The 16,702-nt window shown below is 45.1% G+C and overlaps 1 protein-coding gene across 1 annotated transcript in view; it reads left to right on the top strand.

Annotated features, from left to right (window-relative positions):
* Window positions 1-16,702, top strand: part of Efcab6 (EF-hand calcium binding domain 6) — a 157,117-nt gene that overhangs the window by 78,723 nt on the left and 61,692 nt on the right. Inside the window, exons 11-15 of the mRNA XM_042697964.1 lie at window positions 3,871-4,038; window positions 8,216-8,275; window positions 8,357-8,517; window positions 12,318-12,482; window positions 14,113-14,266. Coding sequence (XP_042553898.1) covers window positions 3,871-4,038; window positions 8,216-8,275; window positions 8,357-8,517; window positions 12,318-12,482; window positions 14,113-14,266 — 708 coding nt within the window. The remainder of the gene's footprint in view (window positions 1-3,870; window positions 4,039-8,215; window positions 8,276-8,356; window positions 8,518-12,317; window positions 12,483-14,112; window positions 14,267-16,702) is intronic.

The raw sequence follows: 16,702 nt of genomic DNA, 5'->3' as shown, positions 1-16,702 counted from the left end.
CGTCCCATTGAACAAGACGGCCACAAATGCATCATGAGGGCCAAGAGTCTGGACTTAGTCCCTCCTCCCGTCCCAGGCCCTGCACTGGGCCATCAGGCTCACACAGATAGGTAATAAGAAGACAGCCACCTCCCACAGAGGCAGTGACACTCGAATGTCACGTAGTTGCATGGTGTGTAGTTTGTCAGCGATGCTACCCTGCCTCACCACTGTTCACCTGTTTATTGGCCATTTCTAGGCCATGGAAAGGAGAAGGTAAGGCGAGCAGAGGGAGGAGGAGGCAGGCATAGACATGACTAGGCATGAATTTGGGCTGAGGGGCGTCTGTGGGAATGTGGCCCCTCTCTGGCTCTAGGGCGGCCTGTGTGCGGTAGTTAGGTCCTCTGTGTCACGCATCCCACTTGCTGTATGGCAGCCTCCAGACACTGCCTTTTACAGTAAGGGGAAGCATCCTGCCACCCAGGGCACACCTCCCCCTCCCACAAGTAGTGTGCCCACCACCAGCTCACCTGCTCCTACTCTTGCAGCTGACATGACTTCACAAAATAGAAAATCCCAAATGTTAGAATTAATATTAGAAGTTATAAACTGCCAGATACAATTAGAAAAACAAGAATTTCAAAATATCATTGCTAATAAATCTCAAAAAATGTCAAATAGCTGAAAGTATACCTAATAAAAACATGCAAATACTCTACAGTAAAGACTATACAAATTGCTTCTAGACATATCAACTCTTGGGGCTGGGAAGGTGGCTCAGTGGTAGAGTGCTTGCCTTGCATGCATGAGGCCCTGGGCTTGATTCCTCAGCACCACATAAGCAGAAAAAGCCATAAGTAGCACTTTGGCTCAAGTGGTAGAGCACTAGCCTTGAGCTGAAGAGCTGAGGGACAGCCCCCAGGTCCAGAGTTCAGGCCCTGTGACTGACAAAAAAGAAAAAGAAAAAGTAAACATCAACTCTCATAAGCAGTCAGAAAATATAGGAAGAAGGAAAATATCCGATCTCATTCCCTGATCCCAAACACAGAGTGATCTCATGCATACACACACAGGGACAGAGGAGGGGGGCGGGGAGAGAAAGAAGGGGGAGAACAAAAACTAATAGAACTCATGAAGGTTGCTGAATAAAAATCAATATACAAAAGTTAGTTGGATTTCTACAAATAACAATGAACAGCCTGAACATCAGCTTCCAAAACAGAAGAGATTATAGAATTATAAACAGAGATTACTAGTCTCATTCATAGTAGCATCAAACGAAAAGAATAAAATGCCTATGCATCAAGTTAACAAAAGTGTTAGAGTTTTGCACCCAAAATTACAAATACTTCTCAAAGAAATGACAGGGTACCCAAATAAGTGAAGAGACAATTCAGATTCATGGCTGCAGCACTCAGTATCATTAAGATGGAGACTCTCTCCAAAGTCATCTCTGTGTGCAATGAAAATATAATCAAAATCCCAACTGGGGTATTATTTTGCAATTGATACAATGATCTTAAAATTCATTTAAAATTCAAAGCTCACACAGAACATCCAAACTAGCCAATAAACACATGAAAAGATGCTTGGCACCATTAGTTATTAGAGAAATGCAAACAGAAAGCCCAGTGAGATAGGGCTTTGTCATCCTGCGATCTTGGAGAACAGGGTATGGATTTCTTCCACTGGGCTGCATGCATTATTAGCTTAGTAGGTTCCTCTAGAAGAGTCGTTTCTTTGTGTTAGGTTCATGATAGCTTCCAGCTGTTTAGATGAGCCTGGTTCTGGGTGAATTTTACTAACCAAGGGTCTGTGATATAAGGGACACTTTATGGAAAGAGTCCTGGGGCAAGGCCAGAGATACTTTAGAGGACAATTCTAACACTGTAACCAACAGGGAGGGATGTGCAGGGAAAACTCATGTATACTTTTTCTTTATTTCCAGCTCAGTGTTTAACCTTACAGTCCTAGCAATTTTGCCGTCTGAGCTCCAGATTTCTGGCTAGCTTTGATTTCTACTTCGCCAGTCCCTCAGCTACCCTGCTTCAATGCCACGTTTCACTCACTGGAAAGGCTGTAACCCAAAAGCTGCTCCACACACTGTGGGTGGAAATGGAAAATAGTTCAGCCATTATGCAAAAAAAAAAAAAACCCAACAGTGTCATTTCTGGAAAAATTAAACAATTTAGCACATGACTCAGCAACTCTACAAGTAGCTGCCTGCTCGAGAGAAGGAAAAACATGTCTATGCAGACTGTGTGCAGATAGTCAAAGCTACTTTAGTCGTCATTTACAAAGTGCAAATGATCAGAGGTAATAATCGTCAGGAAAACATAAAATATAGATCAATGAATAAATAAAAGTCAAATATAGAGACATGCTACAGCATGGATGGACCCCAGAAATGTCACCACATCAAGGAAGCCAGCTACAGGACACCACAGATTCAGTGTGTGATCCTGTGTCCATGAAATACACAGCCAAAAGGAGTCATTGAGGCATGTCCTTAAGTCCTGGATGACATGGGAAGGGAATGCTCCTGGGTGCGCTTAAATGTTGTCCCAGTGGTGACCCACTGCTGAACTTTTTCCAAAAATATCTTAAGCCAGGTACTGGTGGTTCACGCCAGTAATCCTAGCTACTCTGAAGGCTGAGAGCTGCGGATCACAGTTCAAAGCTAGCCCCAGACCGGAAAGTCCATGAGCATCTTATCTCCAATTAAACACCAGAAAACCAGAAGTGGAGCTTTGGCTCAAAGTGGTAGAATGCTAGTCTTAAGCAACAAGAGCTCAGGGACAGAGCCCAGGCCCTGAGTTCAAGCCCTACAATTTACCAAAAAAAATTTTTTAATTAGCTCTTATTGATTACTGTTGGACATCTAACAGTTTATTCACATTCTAAAATAAGCACACAGATATTCCCTAATTTAACTTAACCCAGCCCAGAGAATCTTGTTTCTTTTTTCAACTTTGAGGCCTGAAGTGAATAGTTGACATTTGTGTACTTTTTTTTTAACCACTTAATAGGCTGTCAGTGTGTTAATATTCAGTGTCTCTGTGAGGAAGGAGTTCTTTATTTCCTCTGTCTTTCCAGTAAACAGACACTCTCAATTTTCATATTTAATTTACTTATTGACCATTTTTTAGTCTGGGGGAGAAATTTGTCAGAGTAGTTTGCTCATGTTTTCTTTATTCAGCCTGATACTTCAGGCTGATACTTTTCTCACTAAGTAATTGTGCATTTATGTAATTGATGAGTTTGGTGAGGCCGAAAGCAGCCATTATTAATATTCTTAGTAACTTGGCAGGTTGTAATGGGACTGCCGGGAAGTTCTGCACCACCTGGGAGGTCCTGGGGTGGTGGCAGTTCACTCTGGAGGGGAGGTTTGGCCTGCTCCCCAGAAGTGGGCCTTATTCTTCACCAGGCCCACGTCTTGGTAGAGAATTTTGTAGTTATGTGAGAGTGTTTTACCAGTATTTCCCTGCTGCTCTTGGCAAATGTGTGATCTGATGGCTAATAATATCATCAGCTGACGTATTCACAGTTCAGATCCTAACTCTGACCAAAGCTTGCCCTTCTGAATGATGTTAAATACAGAATACTTTTCCTTCCTTTTCAAAATGTAATTTTATTGTTGTTATTAAGGTGTTGTACAGAGGGGTTACCATTCCATAAATCAGGTAATGAGTTCTTTTTGGACCATGTCATTCCTCCCTTTGCTTTCCCCCAGTTTTCCCCTCCTGTCCTTGCCCACAAATTGCATAGTTCATTTTTTATATTGTATATATTGAATATCATAACTACATTTGTTCACCCTTCCTCCCTCCATTTCCTTCCCTTTTTGTCTTTTTTTTTTTTACATTCCCTGATGTATACTCTCATACTCAGACACCTGATGGACAGATAAAGTGGGAAGACTTGCGCTACATCCTTGACTGCATGGTTGTAAAATTAAGTGACACAGAATTCAAAGAACTACGGCAGGTATTTGACCCTGATGACCTCGGAGTGGTCAACATCAGCTCCTTTATGGATCTGCTAGAAGATGTTCCCAGGGTAAGTCTCTGAGTAGCTAAACCTGAGGTCTGGAAGGCAGAGTGACTACGTGTTCAGTAGACTCAGATTACACCTTCACAAGTCAGTGACTTCACATTCCACCCAAGTTTATTTTCATTCCCTATAAGGGTTAGTTAAGACTCCTTTGATCAAAGGTAGGTATTTGGCATGTCTGGAAGCCCTCCTTTAAGTCCAGGATGCTGCCTCTCTTCTCAGCATGGAGCAGTGCGCCCCTTGCAACTGTGTTTTTAGAAGCACTACCTGGAAAAAAGCTGCTGTCCTTGTGTCACTCATCTTCTTAGACTGACACTTACCAGACTAACACAATGTCTTCTCACTAAAAAATTGACAGAGTTTTCTGGGTAAGGTGGGTCATATCTGCACTCCTCACTACTTGGGAAGTGAAGATACGAAGATCATGGTTTGAGGCCAGCCAGGGCAAAAATGTGAGACCTTACCTGAAAAAATATAACTAAAGTGAAAAGCATTGAGTACCAGTCCTCACACCTGTAACCGTAGCTACTCTGGAGACTAATATATGAGGACCGTGGTTCAAAGCCGCCCAGGCAAGAAACTCTTTAAGACTCTTATCTCCAGTTAACCACTAGAAAACCATAAATGGTTCTGTAGCTCAAAGTGGTAGAGCACTAACCTTGAGCAGAAAAGCTCAGGGACAGTGCCCAGACCCCGAGTTCAAGCCCCACAACCAACCAAGAAAAAAATTTCCTCATGAACACGAATTTTAATGTCTGTCACGGAGTCGTCTCTGTGTGGCCCTAGTGTCTGTTTTCACTATGGATGAAAATACTGTTGAATACTTTCCATGTATATATGAAGAATTACTTAGAACGAGCAATTGGGTCAAAGGAATGGGCATTTTCATGGTTTGTGACACAGATCGTACATAATTCTTCTTAAATAAAAGTTCTAGAAACTGTTTGGATACAGCTCATGGCCCCCCAGGCGAGATGTTGATTTAGTCCGTACCTGTCCTCAGGTAGAGGTGAGAACCTGTGTGTCCAGGCAGCATCTGAAACCTGGGAGCCAGTTGAGTACTGGTGGTTCAGAGCAAGATTAAATCAAGCCAGTGATAGTAGCCCATGTCTGTAATCCCAGTTACTCAGGAGGTAGTGATAGGATGATCACGAGTTTGAGGCCAACCTGGCCAAAGATAGTTGTAAGACCATATTGTTGTTTTCTTTTAAAGGGGAAGGGTAGCCAGGCACTGGTGGCCCACACCTGTAATCCTGGATACTCAGGAGTCTAAGATCTGAGGATCATGGTTCAAAACCAGTCTGAGCAAGAAACTCCATGAGACTCTTATCTCCAATTAACGACCAAAAAAGCCAGAAGTGGAACTGCATGTAGTTCATGTGGTAGAGCACTAGCCTTCATTTAAAAAAGCCTAGGGACAGCACCCAGGCCCTGAGTTCAAGGCCCAGGACCAGCATAAAGAGGGCCATGTCTTTAGCCCAGTCCTTTGGTCCTTCTTAAACCCTAATTCAAGAAGTCCAAGAATCCTTCCATACACAAGCAGGAGTGAGCCCAGCCTTCCCTGAGCCCTGCTGCGGGTCAGACCCTGTGTTCGTTCTGTGTTTATGATCTATATACCCCACCTGAGCAAACAAAACAAGAGAGACCTGTGAGCAACATGCCTGCATGGAGCAAAGGCTGTGACATAACCCAGCCATGCCAGCCCTGTGTTGGCCCTCAAGGACTCTGGGAATAAAGCAGCAGAATGTCCTCATGTGGTCAACTAGCCTCATGCCCAGCACACATCCAGCCTCATGGCCTCCTCTTGTAGCCTCCTCTCTCCTCTCTTTGGGCTTTCCAGCCACCTTGAAGTGCTGTCCCTACTGCTAGGGGCTTCTTCCTGGGCCTCTCACCTGGTGGTGCCTCCACCAGTGCTCAGCACCCCACCTCTGCTCAGGACCGCCCCCACCCACACCAACAATCCTGGCTAAGCCCTGTCCTCCGGTCATGGACCTCCCAGAGCGCCAAGCACTGGCCACCACCACTAACTTTTATTTGTGGCACGCTGAGGTAACCTGTTACCATGACCCTCTGGACCCCAGGAGATGTGGCGGGGTGGCCCGTCCCATCATTGGTTGAATGAATAAATGAGAAAAATTAGAAAGCATGGTTCTGTAAATCAAAGGGAGCAAAAGTCACCACTAAGTCCTAGTGTTATATAACCTTCTGAATCTGTAAAAATGTGTTCATGTATACACATGCTTTCCTTTTTTTTTTTTTTTGGTCAGGTGCTGTCCTTCAGCTCTTCAGCTCAAGGCTAGCGTTCTACCACTTGAGCCACAGCACCACTTCTGGCTTTTTCTGCTTTATGTGGTTCTGAGGAATCAAACCCAGGGCCTCTTGTATGCAAGGCAAGCACTCTACCACTGAGCCACCTTCTCAGCCCGTTTTCCTTTTTGAAGAGAAAAGTTATTTCAGCATAAGCCAGATTTAAAAGTATACATAGTTAATGCATGGATTTTGATGCATTTGGCTGCATGTTTTCAAACACTGTAATACTTTATTTGAAAATTGGATCATATAGTCAATGACTTTTTGTTATCACCTATATACTACTGATATTTAACATCAATAAAAGTAATGCTGTAAAAGTTTAAAACAGAATTTCCTGTAAACTTTGTTCCGTTTCTTTCCCTTTATAAATGTTGGTGTGAACACTTTAGTACATGCTTTTCTCTCTATGATTTTCTATGATTATTGCTTTAGTATGAAATTCTGTTTGTTTGTTTTTGGCAGTACTGGATGTGAACTCAGGTTCTCATGCTCTGGCTTAGCTTACTTGCTCAGCTGATGTCATTTGAACTACACCTCCAGCCCAGTATTTTGTTGGTTAATTAGAGACAGAGTCTCTTGAACTTCTCTGCTTAGGCTGGTCTCCTGAGTAGCTAGGATTACAGGCGTGAGGCACCAGTGTCCAGCAAGTAAGGGAGTTTTGCTGCTGAGGCACACCCCATCTCTTTGGCATTTGTTATAGGATTTGTTAATAGGATCCTGCATGTGGGCCAGCCTGGACTGAGATCCTGTTTATTCTTCCTACATAGCTAGGGTAACAGGTGCCTAGCACGGTCTCTAGCCCTTGGTTGATAAGGTGTGTGTGGTGGGGGGAGAGAAGTGTCTCACCTTTATACCCAGGCTGGCTTAGAACTGCAGTCCTCTTGATCTTGCCTCTCTTGTGGCTGGGATAGCATATCACCATATTCAGCTACTGACTGAGGTGAGACTTACTAATACTTTACCAAGGCTGGCCTTAACTGCCATCTTCCCTAACTCTACCTCCCTATTGAGTACCTAATATTACAGGTGTGAACCATTCCCAGCCCCCAACCAGAAATGGAATTACTGACAAAACAATATGTGAGAATGTATGTGTTATACATCACTGTAATTATTTTGAAAGGAATATACATATGATGTGTAGCACTCAGGGTTGTGACGGGATCCTGGGAGCACTTCATTCCCTCCCTGCTCTGCTCCCAGCCCCGGGACCCCAGCTACAGAATTTTTCCATCCGGAGCCTGTAAATCATCAGACTGTGCAATGGTGACTATCTGTACAATGAGACAGAATGCCTTCCACAAACCCCTTCTGGTTGCAGTCCCACCATTTCTGATCCCCTGGTCACTGTCTTCATGTGAAAGGACACTACCTCATTATTCTGTGTGTGCCTGTGTGTGTGTGTGCATGCATGCACGTGCATACGTGCCGGTGTGTCTCTCAGTGTGCCTGTGTGTGTGTACTGGGGCTTGAACTCAGAATCTTGCACTCTCTTAGATTTTTTAATTCAAGGCAGGTGCTCAACCACTTGAGCCACAGCTCCACTTCTGGTTTTTTGGTGGTTAGCTAAAGATCCGAATCTCACAGACTTTTCTCCCCAGGCTAACTTCAAACCACATTCCTCAGATCTGAGCCTCCTGAGTAGCTGGGATTACAGGTGTGAGCCACCCGTGACCAACCATCTTGTCATTCTTTTACTTTGCCTTTATTTGACTTCTAGATGATAAATTCTCATGTTGTGCCCATTTTCAAATGGCAAGGGAAATGCCAGCTCCTCTAGCCAAGCCAGGTCCAAGTCCGTCTGCTTTCTAGACACCTGGAGTCTGTACACAAATGTTTTTTATTTACACACTTTCTCTCTTTCACTTAGACGAGAAAAATATCCCTGAACACAGACAGCAAGATTCCTTTCCTCCTGGCCTGGGACTCAGTAAGTAACTCACCTGCTCTTTGCCAACACCTGCCGGACGCCAGGTCACAGCATGGTAAATGTGTTTATCTCTTACACTAGGTGGAAGAGAAGGTGCAGGATGCAATCTTTAGGAACCAACCAGCTTTTTATGACATGCTGCAGTCCTATGACCTTGGCAACACAGGGATCATTGGTCGAAATAATTTCAAGAAAGTCATGCGCACATTCTGTCCATTTTTAACAAATGAACAATTCATAAGGTAAGTGTTTTGGGTTACCAGATTCGTTTCCTGTCTTCTATCAAGTCTGCTTGCTAATGCTAGACCTTTGTGTGTTTTCATAATACCAGTAGGTAGTATTGGTAATTGTTGAATCATTGCTAGACATTGGACACTGGCTGAGAGTTGAACCTAAATTATGAGTTAGTCCTTCCTAACTCCTTCTGCTGATGGAAGTTGCGCACCCACCCGAAGTCATGGGTGAGTGATAGGGCTTGGGTCTCACCCGGTGTCGTTAGGCTCCTCCACTTTCAGCTCTTTGCTGGCTAATTAGATACAGAGTCTCAAGGACTTTTCTGAGCTGGGTTTGGATGATGATCCTCAGATCTCAGCCTCTTGAGTAGTTAGGGTTACAGGCATGAACCACTGGCCCCCAGTGCTTTTGATTTGTTAGAAATGCAGGTCTTTCTCTTACTTCTTACATCTAGACAATCTGTCCCCTCCATTCTACCAACTGAAACTCTGGTTTATTCATCGTTGTTGCCACACTGTGTGGTGCAGTGCTTAGCCCGTGGTCACACGCTGACCATCGGAGCAGTGGTAGTAGCCATAGTTCTGGGCAGCGTCAGGCTTCAGAGTGCATGCTCCAACTCTTGCTGTCTGCCGCCATGAGCACTTCATGCCAGGTTGACCCTGCTGCCGTTGCACACACAGCACGCCAGCCCAGGTTCAGAGTGGCGGTCCCTGGCCAGGGCAGCCATCCTGGGCCCTTTCTGAGGAGGGTGCTGAAGCAGGGCTGAGCCATTCTCACCACCTGCACTCTCCCAGCTGTGGTCGCATGGACGATGTGAGAAAGGGCGGCCACGGGAAGCAGGTGTCCTGGGAGTTTCACATAGCAACATGACAGAGCATGGGCAACATGACAGAGATGTCACTGTCAACGATGGTGTTGCAAAAGACATGGTGTAACAGAATGGCTGTGCAAAACTGTTTGAACACCTCCTCCACTCCCCCACAACCCGAAGACTTCAGCATGTTCTCTTCCGGTCAGAGCATGGCTATCAGCGCACACACAGGCCCAGCGCTTCACCAGCCTCCCTCCACCAGAGAAGCCACAGGAAGAGGCAAGCCGTGCCTCAGTACTAACAGAAAAAAATAGTCCAGGCCTTGCCGGTGCCCTGCAGTATTCTCAGACCACAGCTCTGAGCCCTGCCTCCCCCGCTTCCAGTCCCACCTCCCCTTTCCCTTCCTTCCCATGCCTCCCCCCCTCCCCGCCTGCCCCTTTGCCTTCCCCCTGCCTCCCCCCTGTCTTCTGGCACACAGCTCTATAAAAATCGAGCCCACATCTACGCCAGTGCCTATGCCAGAGGCCGTGCCAGGCATACCTCCACGGCACTGGGTTCTGTGGCCTTAAATCTTGTGGACTTAAAGGAATGTGCAACTTTTGTCTTGCTCCTCATACTCAATCAAGTTTGCAAAAATAAGTATTTACAAATTTTATTATTAGAAGCATAGGAAACAAAATATTGAGAAAAACCTCAGCCCTAGAGTTGGAAACAGGGGAGGTGGTGCAATGTACAGCACCTGGAGACCTGTATTCGACCCCCAGGCCCCAGATAGCAGCGGGACGGAAGGAGCGGGTCTGGTCATTCACATTTCCTGACCTGTTTACACGTGCTAACAGTCCCACATATGTGCCTACATAACTTCATTGCAGGATTTCTAATTTAAAAGCACTCTTGCGCACATGTGCTGTGTCTTTCTTGTGATGTACTTTACATGCTCTGGGCTGCCCGTGCCACAGACACAATCTGAGGAGACTCATCAACCTCCACATCCATGAAGCCATCTTATGATGTTGTTCAAGGGACCAAATATTGTCTTCTCAGTGCTACCGGGGTTTAAGCCAGGGCCTTGTGCTTTCTCTGTAGGTGCTCTACCACTTGAGCCATCTCCCAGCTCAGATAGCCAGCCTCATACTGCTCCCTGTTTACCTCTCCTTGTATCTTGGATGACAGATGTGACCCATCACACCCATCTTATTTGTTGAGACAGGGTCTTGCTGATTTATTCCCATCAGCCTTGCCTCAAAGTGAGTAGATGGGATCAGAGGCATGTGTCATTGTACCTGGATTGCTTTGCATTTTCTATGACTTTATGTAAATGGAAGAATACAAAATATTCCTCTTTTTCTCTGGCTGTATTCACTAGCATAATGTCTTTGAAATCCACTCACATTGTTACAGATAGCATCATTTTTTCCCTTTGCATGGCTGAGTAGTAATCCATTGTAAGACTTTTCTAGTTAGTGTACCCATTTATCTGTGTAGACATGTGGCTTCTTTCAAGCTTTTGGCTAGTAAGCTATATATATTGAGCAATTCTTTATGTAGACATATGTGGGCATCTTTTGGGTTAGTTCCTCTTGTAACAATATATTCAGTAAAGCCAGCCCTGGTGGCTTATACCTGCAGTCCGCACTACTCAGGAAGCTGATATCTGAGGATCATAGTTCGAATCCAGCCTGGGAAGGAAAGCCTACAAGGCTTATCTCCAATTAACCACTAGAAAACCAGAAGTGGAGCTGAGGCTCAAAGTGGTAGAGAGCTACCCTTGAGCAAAAGGGCTCAGGGACAGTGCCCAGGCCCTGAGTTCAAGGCCATGACCATGACCAAAAGAAGAATTCAGTGGCAAAAATATCTTATCAAGTGTTCATACAATTTTTTTTCCACTCCCTTGAGCAATGGATGAAAGTTATAATCACTCAGATGGGCTTGGTGGCTAAAGCCTGTAATCCTAGCTACTTAGGAGAAAAGCGTGGGGGGGCGGGACATGCAGGGAGGCTCATGGTTCAAACTACCTCAGACACCAAAACCTCAAAATCCCATCAATGGATGGCAGGGTGTTGTGGAGTGTGCCCGTCATCCCAGGGGCTTGGGGCATGGTGACTGGGCGCAAAGGCACATGCCTGCCATCCCCAGGGACACCGGCAGCATCACAGCTCAGGCCAGCCTGAGCATGAAGCAGCACCCTACCTCAACAACAACTAATGCAGAAAGGGACTGGGGGAGGCATGGCTTGGCTCGGTGGTGAGCACCTGCTTAGAGAGCACTAGGCCCTGAGTCCAATCTCAGGGTGGGATGCTGGGATGTGGAGGGGGGGGGGGCGGGCAGAGATGAAGGAAGGGAGGAAAGAAAAAAATAGAGAAAAAAGATAGAAAAGAAAGAAGGGAGAAAGAAGAGAGACACAAAGAAAAAAGGAAAGGAGAGAAAAAGAAAGAAGGAAGGAAGAAAGGAAGGGAGGAAGAAAAGAAGGGAGAAAGGGAGGAAGAAAGGAAGGGAGAAAGAAAGAAAGGAAGAAAGAAAGAGAAAGGAAGAAAGGGAGGAAGAAAGAAAAGAAAGGAGGAAGGGAGGAAAAAGGGAAAGAAAGAAAAAAAGAAAGAAGGAAGGAAGAAAGGAAGGGAGGAAAAAAGAAGGGAGAAAGGGAGGAAGAAAGGAAGGGAGAAAGAAAGAAAGAAAGGAAGGAAGGAAGAAAGGAAGAAAGGAAGAAAGAAAGAGAAAGGAAGAAAGAAAGGGAGGAAGAAAGAAAAGAAAGGAGGAAGGGAGGAAAAAAGGAAAGAAAGAAAGAGAAAGAAAGAGAGAAAGAAAGGTTGTAATTAGCAGGATCCACCCATGCCTCTTTTTGGGAGGCAGGGTCTTACTGTTTAGGCTTCTTGAACCTGTGACCCTCCTACTTCAGCCTTCCAAGTGCTGGGATTACACGTGTGCCTTGCTCAGCTCTTGGTTTAATCTTTGGAATTCTGTCCATTCTGATGGTGTGCCTTGATTACTTTTCAAATCCAGACTCTGCAATAAGTTTCATGACTTAACTTCAGGAAGAATCTTTTACAAAAAACTTATGGCGTACTTAGGAGTTAATGGCCATCCTGCTGTCTCCCCGTCTTCGAAGGATAAGCCAGGTGGACAGACTCAGAAACAGGAACCAAAGAATGCCGGTCTTCCCAGGAGGTAACATGAACAGAACGAAAGGATAGATGTTGGGTGGACATTTGCTGGCTAAGTGACTGTTTTCATAAGTGAGCATACCACATGGACAGTGACTAGAGTAAGAGAATTTTAGAGCTAGCTAAGTTCATCGGAATGAGCGGGCCTGCCTGCTCAGCTCAGAAATGCCTGCACTGCAGCAAGTAGGCTGGGGTCTCACCTCCAGTCATCCCTGAACCAGGTGCCCGCCTGGGTCAAGCTCAACCTGGGTCCGGGACTCAGTGCCCAGTCAGTTCCCTGTAGCTCTACCCTTCCATTCTGTGTGTACATACCATCTGTCCTTTTCCAGAAACACTGGTTCTTACTAACATCTAACATTAGTGCAAAACATAAGTCACTTAACATTTTCCAATATGAGTGGTAGAATTATTTAAATGAGTGCTAAATTGAATTATAACAATAAAACACACTCAGCAAATCTATGGAAAGTCGGCCTTTAGAATATTCTATAGCTCTTCTGTCTTTTGAAAAGATACAGGTTTACTGTAATGAAAAGATATTATTTTAACTTGCTTCTTCATAGCTTAGCATAAATTTGCACGAAAGGTAAAATTCCACAGCCTTCCCTTTGTCATACCTCTTTTTAAAAGTTCTTAAGTGTAGAGCAATGGGAATATTTTAATGATAGCCTAGTCATTTAATGATATGCTAATGAAATCTGAATACCCAGCTTTTCAATAATAACTGCTTTATAAATGGGCAGAAAGTACTTTAAGAGAAAGGTTAAGAATTCAGTGATAAGATGGCTCTGCTTCCTAAAACCAGTGATGGAAGTAATGGCAGTCAAGTGTGTCGAGAAGTGTGGCCCCTCCTGCATGCTGGGGAGCCAGGGAGGACGGAGGACGGGGGACGGAGGACGGGGGACAGGAGCCCCTCTCGTGCTCTGGCCACACTCACTTTGTTTCCGCCACGACAGGCCCAGGAGACCTCAGAGAGCTGAGGAAATTGCTAACCTCCAAACACGCACGTCCCCCCCCCACACACTTGTGCACACACACACTCACGCTCATGCACACACAAATGAGCTCAGATATAGCCACACTCTCATGTACTGTCACACTCAAACACTTTGCACACATTCACACGATCGCCTTGTGCACACAGCCCACTCAGACATTGGTGTGTACAGTCATGTACACACAGACATTCAGGTACACATGCACACACTCACATGCACTTATGCAAGCCACATTCTCACGTACTGTCACATACACCCGCACTCATACATTCACACAGCACATCACAAAGGGTTTATATTTTGTAAATCCCTCTCTTTCCACAATGGGCTCTGACTTTCAATTTTCCCAGTGCATAAAACTCCTTTCTGCCACACATACCATCCCATGCCATTCCCTCTCATAGCCCAGAGTCTTAGTGTGAGGGTCCCCACTGCCAACACAGCATCCTGGCACACAGGACCTGTGGGGGATGTGGTGTTGCTGCCAATTCTGAGGGCCCAGGAAGGCCCTAGAGTCCCCTGTGAGCACAGCTTCTCCCTTGTGGACGGGAACCTCCTTGCTGTGGGGGTGAGTCGTAGGAAGCACTCTGCTTTATCAGCAAGCACTAAATTAACTAAGTCTGCTTGCAATCCTAGCATCCAGTCCCCAGAGAATAAGACTATGACCAAAGAAGAGGTCATCGAAAAGCTCAAGAACTGCATCCAGCAGCAGGATCCGGTCTTCAGAAAGCACTTTCTTGACATCAGCAAGGATCTGGATAGGAAGATTGCCAAGCAGGACTTCCGGAAGGTAGGATGGTGCCTGTGCAGCTGAGGCCCACAGGACACAGGTGGCCCTCACGCTTCATCCCAGGGTAAAGCAATGCCATTTCCAGTCATCACTCTGCAATGTTAATGGTTATCTGGCCAAAACTCATCCTTGTCAAATGTTTTTCCCAGAATACTTCCAAAGTGGGCATGGCCCATTTTTCAAAGGTAAACTTTGAAACAAAGCATTGCTTGCCGCACTGCTTGGCTCCACTGTGTACCTGACACTGGGGTGGGGGTGGAGGGACACAAAGCTGCTCCAGCCTGCATGTCATGTCAGTGAAGAGTCCCAGCAATGCTGTGATGACAGATCCAGGGATGGCTCCTCCAGAAAGCCAAGAAGAAACCTGGCAGTGAAACATGGAATTGTGAGCACTGAGTTGCATGTGCTGTGGGGAGCTGGTGGGTTTCTTCAAGAAAGGGCTCTGTTGAAGGGCCTGCATATACTTCCTAGGAATTAAATGAGTGTTTAAATTTCCAATGAAGGCCATACTAGCTCTTCAACTCTGGTTCTTGTTAGGGAGAGAGTTGCAGCTAACATATACTAGTGTCCATGTGGGCAAATTGAAAAGTAGTCATGGAAATAGATTTCTAAGAAGAGAGCTATTGCTCAAGTGTCTGTTCTTTATCTAGGACCATGGCTGGCCAGCACTCCCCAGAGCACTCTCCTGTCTACTTCCTAGGCCTTATGGAGCCTCATTTCAATACAATTACAGGTGATAGGGGAGAGGTGCCCCAAGGGAGGGGTTCAGGTAGTTATTGGAATCATCCAGACCTCTTCCTCTCCCTCTTCAGCAAAACAAAACAAAGCAAAAACAAAAACAAGAAGCAGGCACCAGTGACTCATGCCTGTCATCCTAGCCATTCAGGAAGCTAAAATCCGAGGATCATAGTTCAAAATCAGTTCTATAAGACTTATTTCCAATTAACCACCAAAAAGCCAGAAGTAGATATGTGGCTCAAGTGGCAGAGTACCACTCTTACATAAAAGAGCTAAGGGATAGCACCCAGGCCCTGACTTCAAGCCCTAGTCCTGACACAAGAAAACAAAAAGAGGGGGAAAAAAGAAACAAGAAAAATAAAGAGCTGTGTGGAAAGTCTAGAACTCTGAAAGATAAGATTTATAGAAATAAAAGTTTTTCTAGATGACTAGGCTCCAGAATGAAGAAACAAAAGGAAGGGTTGGTAAGTGTTTGAAGATGTTATATGATGAACTGAAGCAGAGAAGGAAAAAGGTAAAAACACTGAAAGGAGAGGAGTGCCTCAAGATCCTGCAGAAAACACTGTCCACACGCCTGACGCTGGTGTCACTGGAGTCACAGGAACAAGAAACACAAGGGAAGAAGATAGATACATGAAGAAAAAATGGTAAAATTTACTAATTTGTTACACTTAGCGAGAGAAATGTACATATTACCCGATTTGGAGGAAATAGCTGTAGTGTCAAAGTTTGTAGCATCCATAAACTTTATAGATCACGATAATGACAATGCGCCTCATGAAGGTTAAAATGTATTTGTGACTGTAAGTACCACTATCCCATAATACTGTGAAATTTGTGAAATTTATGTAATCAATCCCAATAAGGGAATTATTAAAAAAAACTTTTACCAATTTGGGTGAAAGACCCAAACTTGCAGATTTAAGAACCTTACAAAACTCCAAGTACAATAAAAACCAAGAAAATTACAGGCAAGTTGTTTAAAAACAAAATTAAAGAGAGATCTCAAAAGCAGTATGAGACAAACCACAGTGAGCTCCAGGAGGACAGTGATAGACTTCTGATGATCGTGCAGCAGAGTCGATGGAGCCAGGCGACAATGGGACAGCAGCTCCCATGTGCTGGAGGAAAAACTAGAGTCAAAGCCAAGGCAAGCCCTCTCACCTCCAGTCTGTAGGCCTAGCCAGTCTCCTTCCAGAATCAAGATGATGTTTTTCAGATCAAGCAATTAAAATAAAAACCAAGATGATTACTGGCGATTCCCATCTTCAGCACAAGCAATGCTCTAGGGAATTCTTGGGCTCAAGGAAGGCGATGGTTTAAGAAGGGATTAAGAAGCCCACATATAGTAAGCATCTGATTAGATACAAAAAGCTACTTAACTCTTAACTAAAAAGTGTAGGCATGCTCAAAGAAAAAACCCAGTAGCTTCGTCTTTGGATGTTTGTGATATATGTGAATGCAGAACATGAAAGACCTGGCAAGGCCCTTGTTGGCTGCCACATTTCTATGTTGTAAGTGGTATGGTGCAGTATTAACCCTAAATGGACCGTGGCATGTTGTAGTCCCTGGAGAACCCACTGACAGCACGAGGCTGAACACAGCAACGCTATCTGGGTGGGTCCTTTCCAAGTAGTAGCTGGGCTCCACAGAGCCCCACCCTGGGCTCAGCCTGCTCTGGCTCCTTTCTCCACCCAG

Source organism: Dipodomys spectabilis, unplaced genomic scaffold (assembly GCF_019054845.1).
Source record: "Dipodomys spectabilis isolate Male_0828 unplaced genomic scaffold, ASM1905484v1 ptg000230l, whole genome shotgun sequence".
In the NCBI taxonomy this organism is placed as follows: Eukaryota; Metazoa; Chordata; class Mammalia; order Rodentia; family Heteromyidae; genus Dipodomys; species Dipodomys spectabilis.
This window is presented reverse-complemented; position numbering and strand designations above follow the sequence as displayed.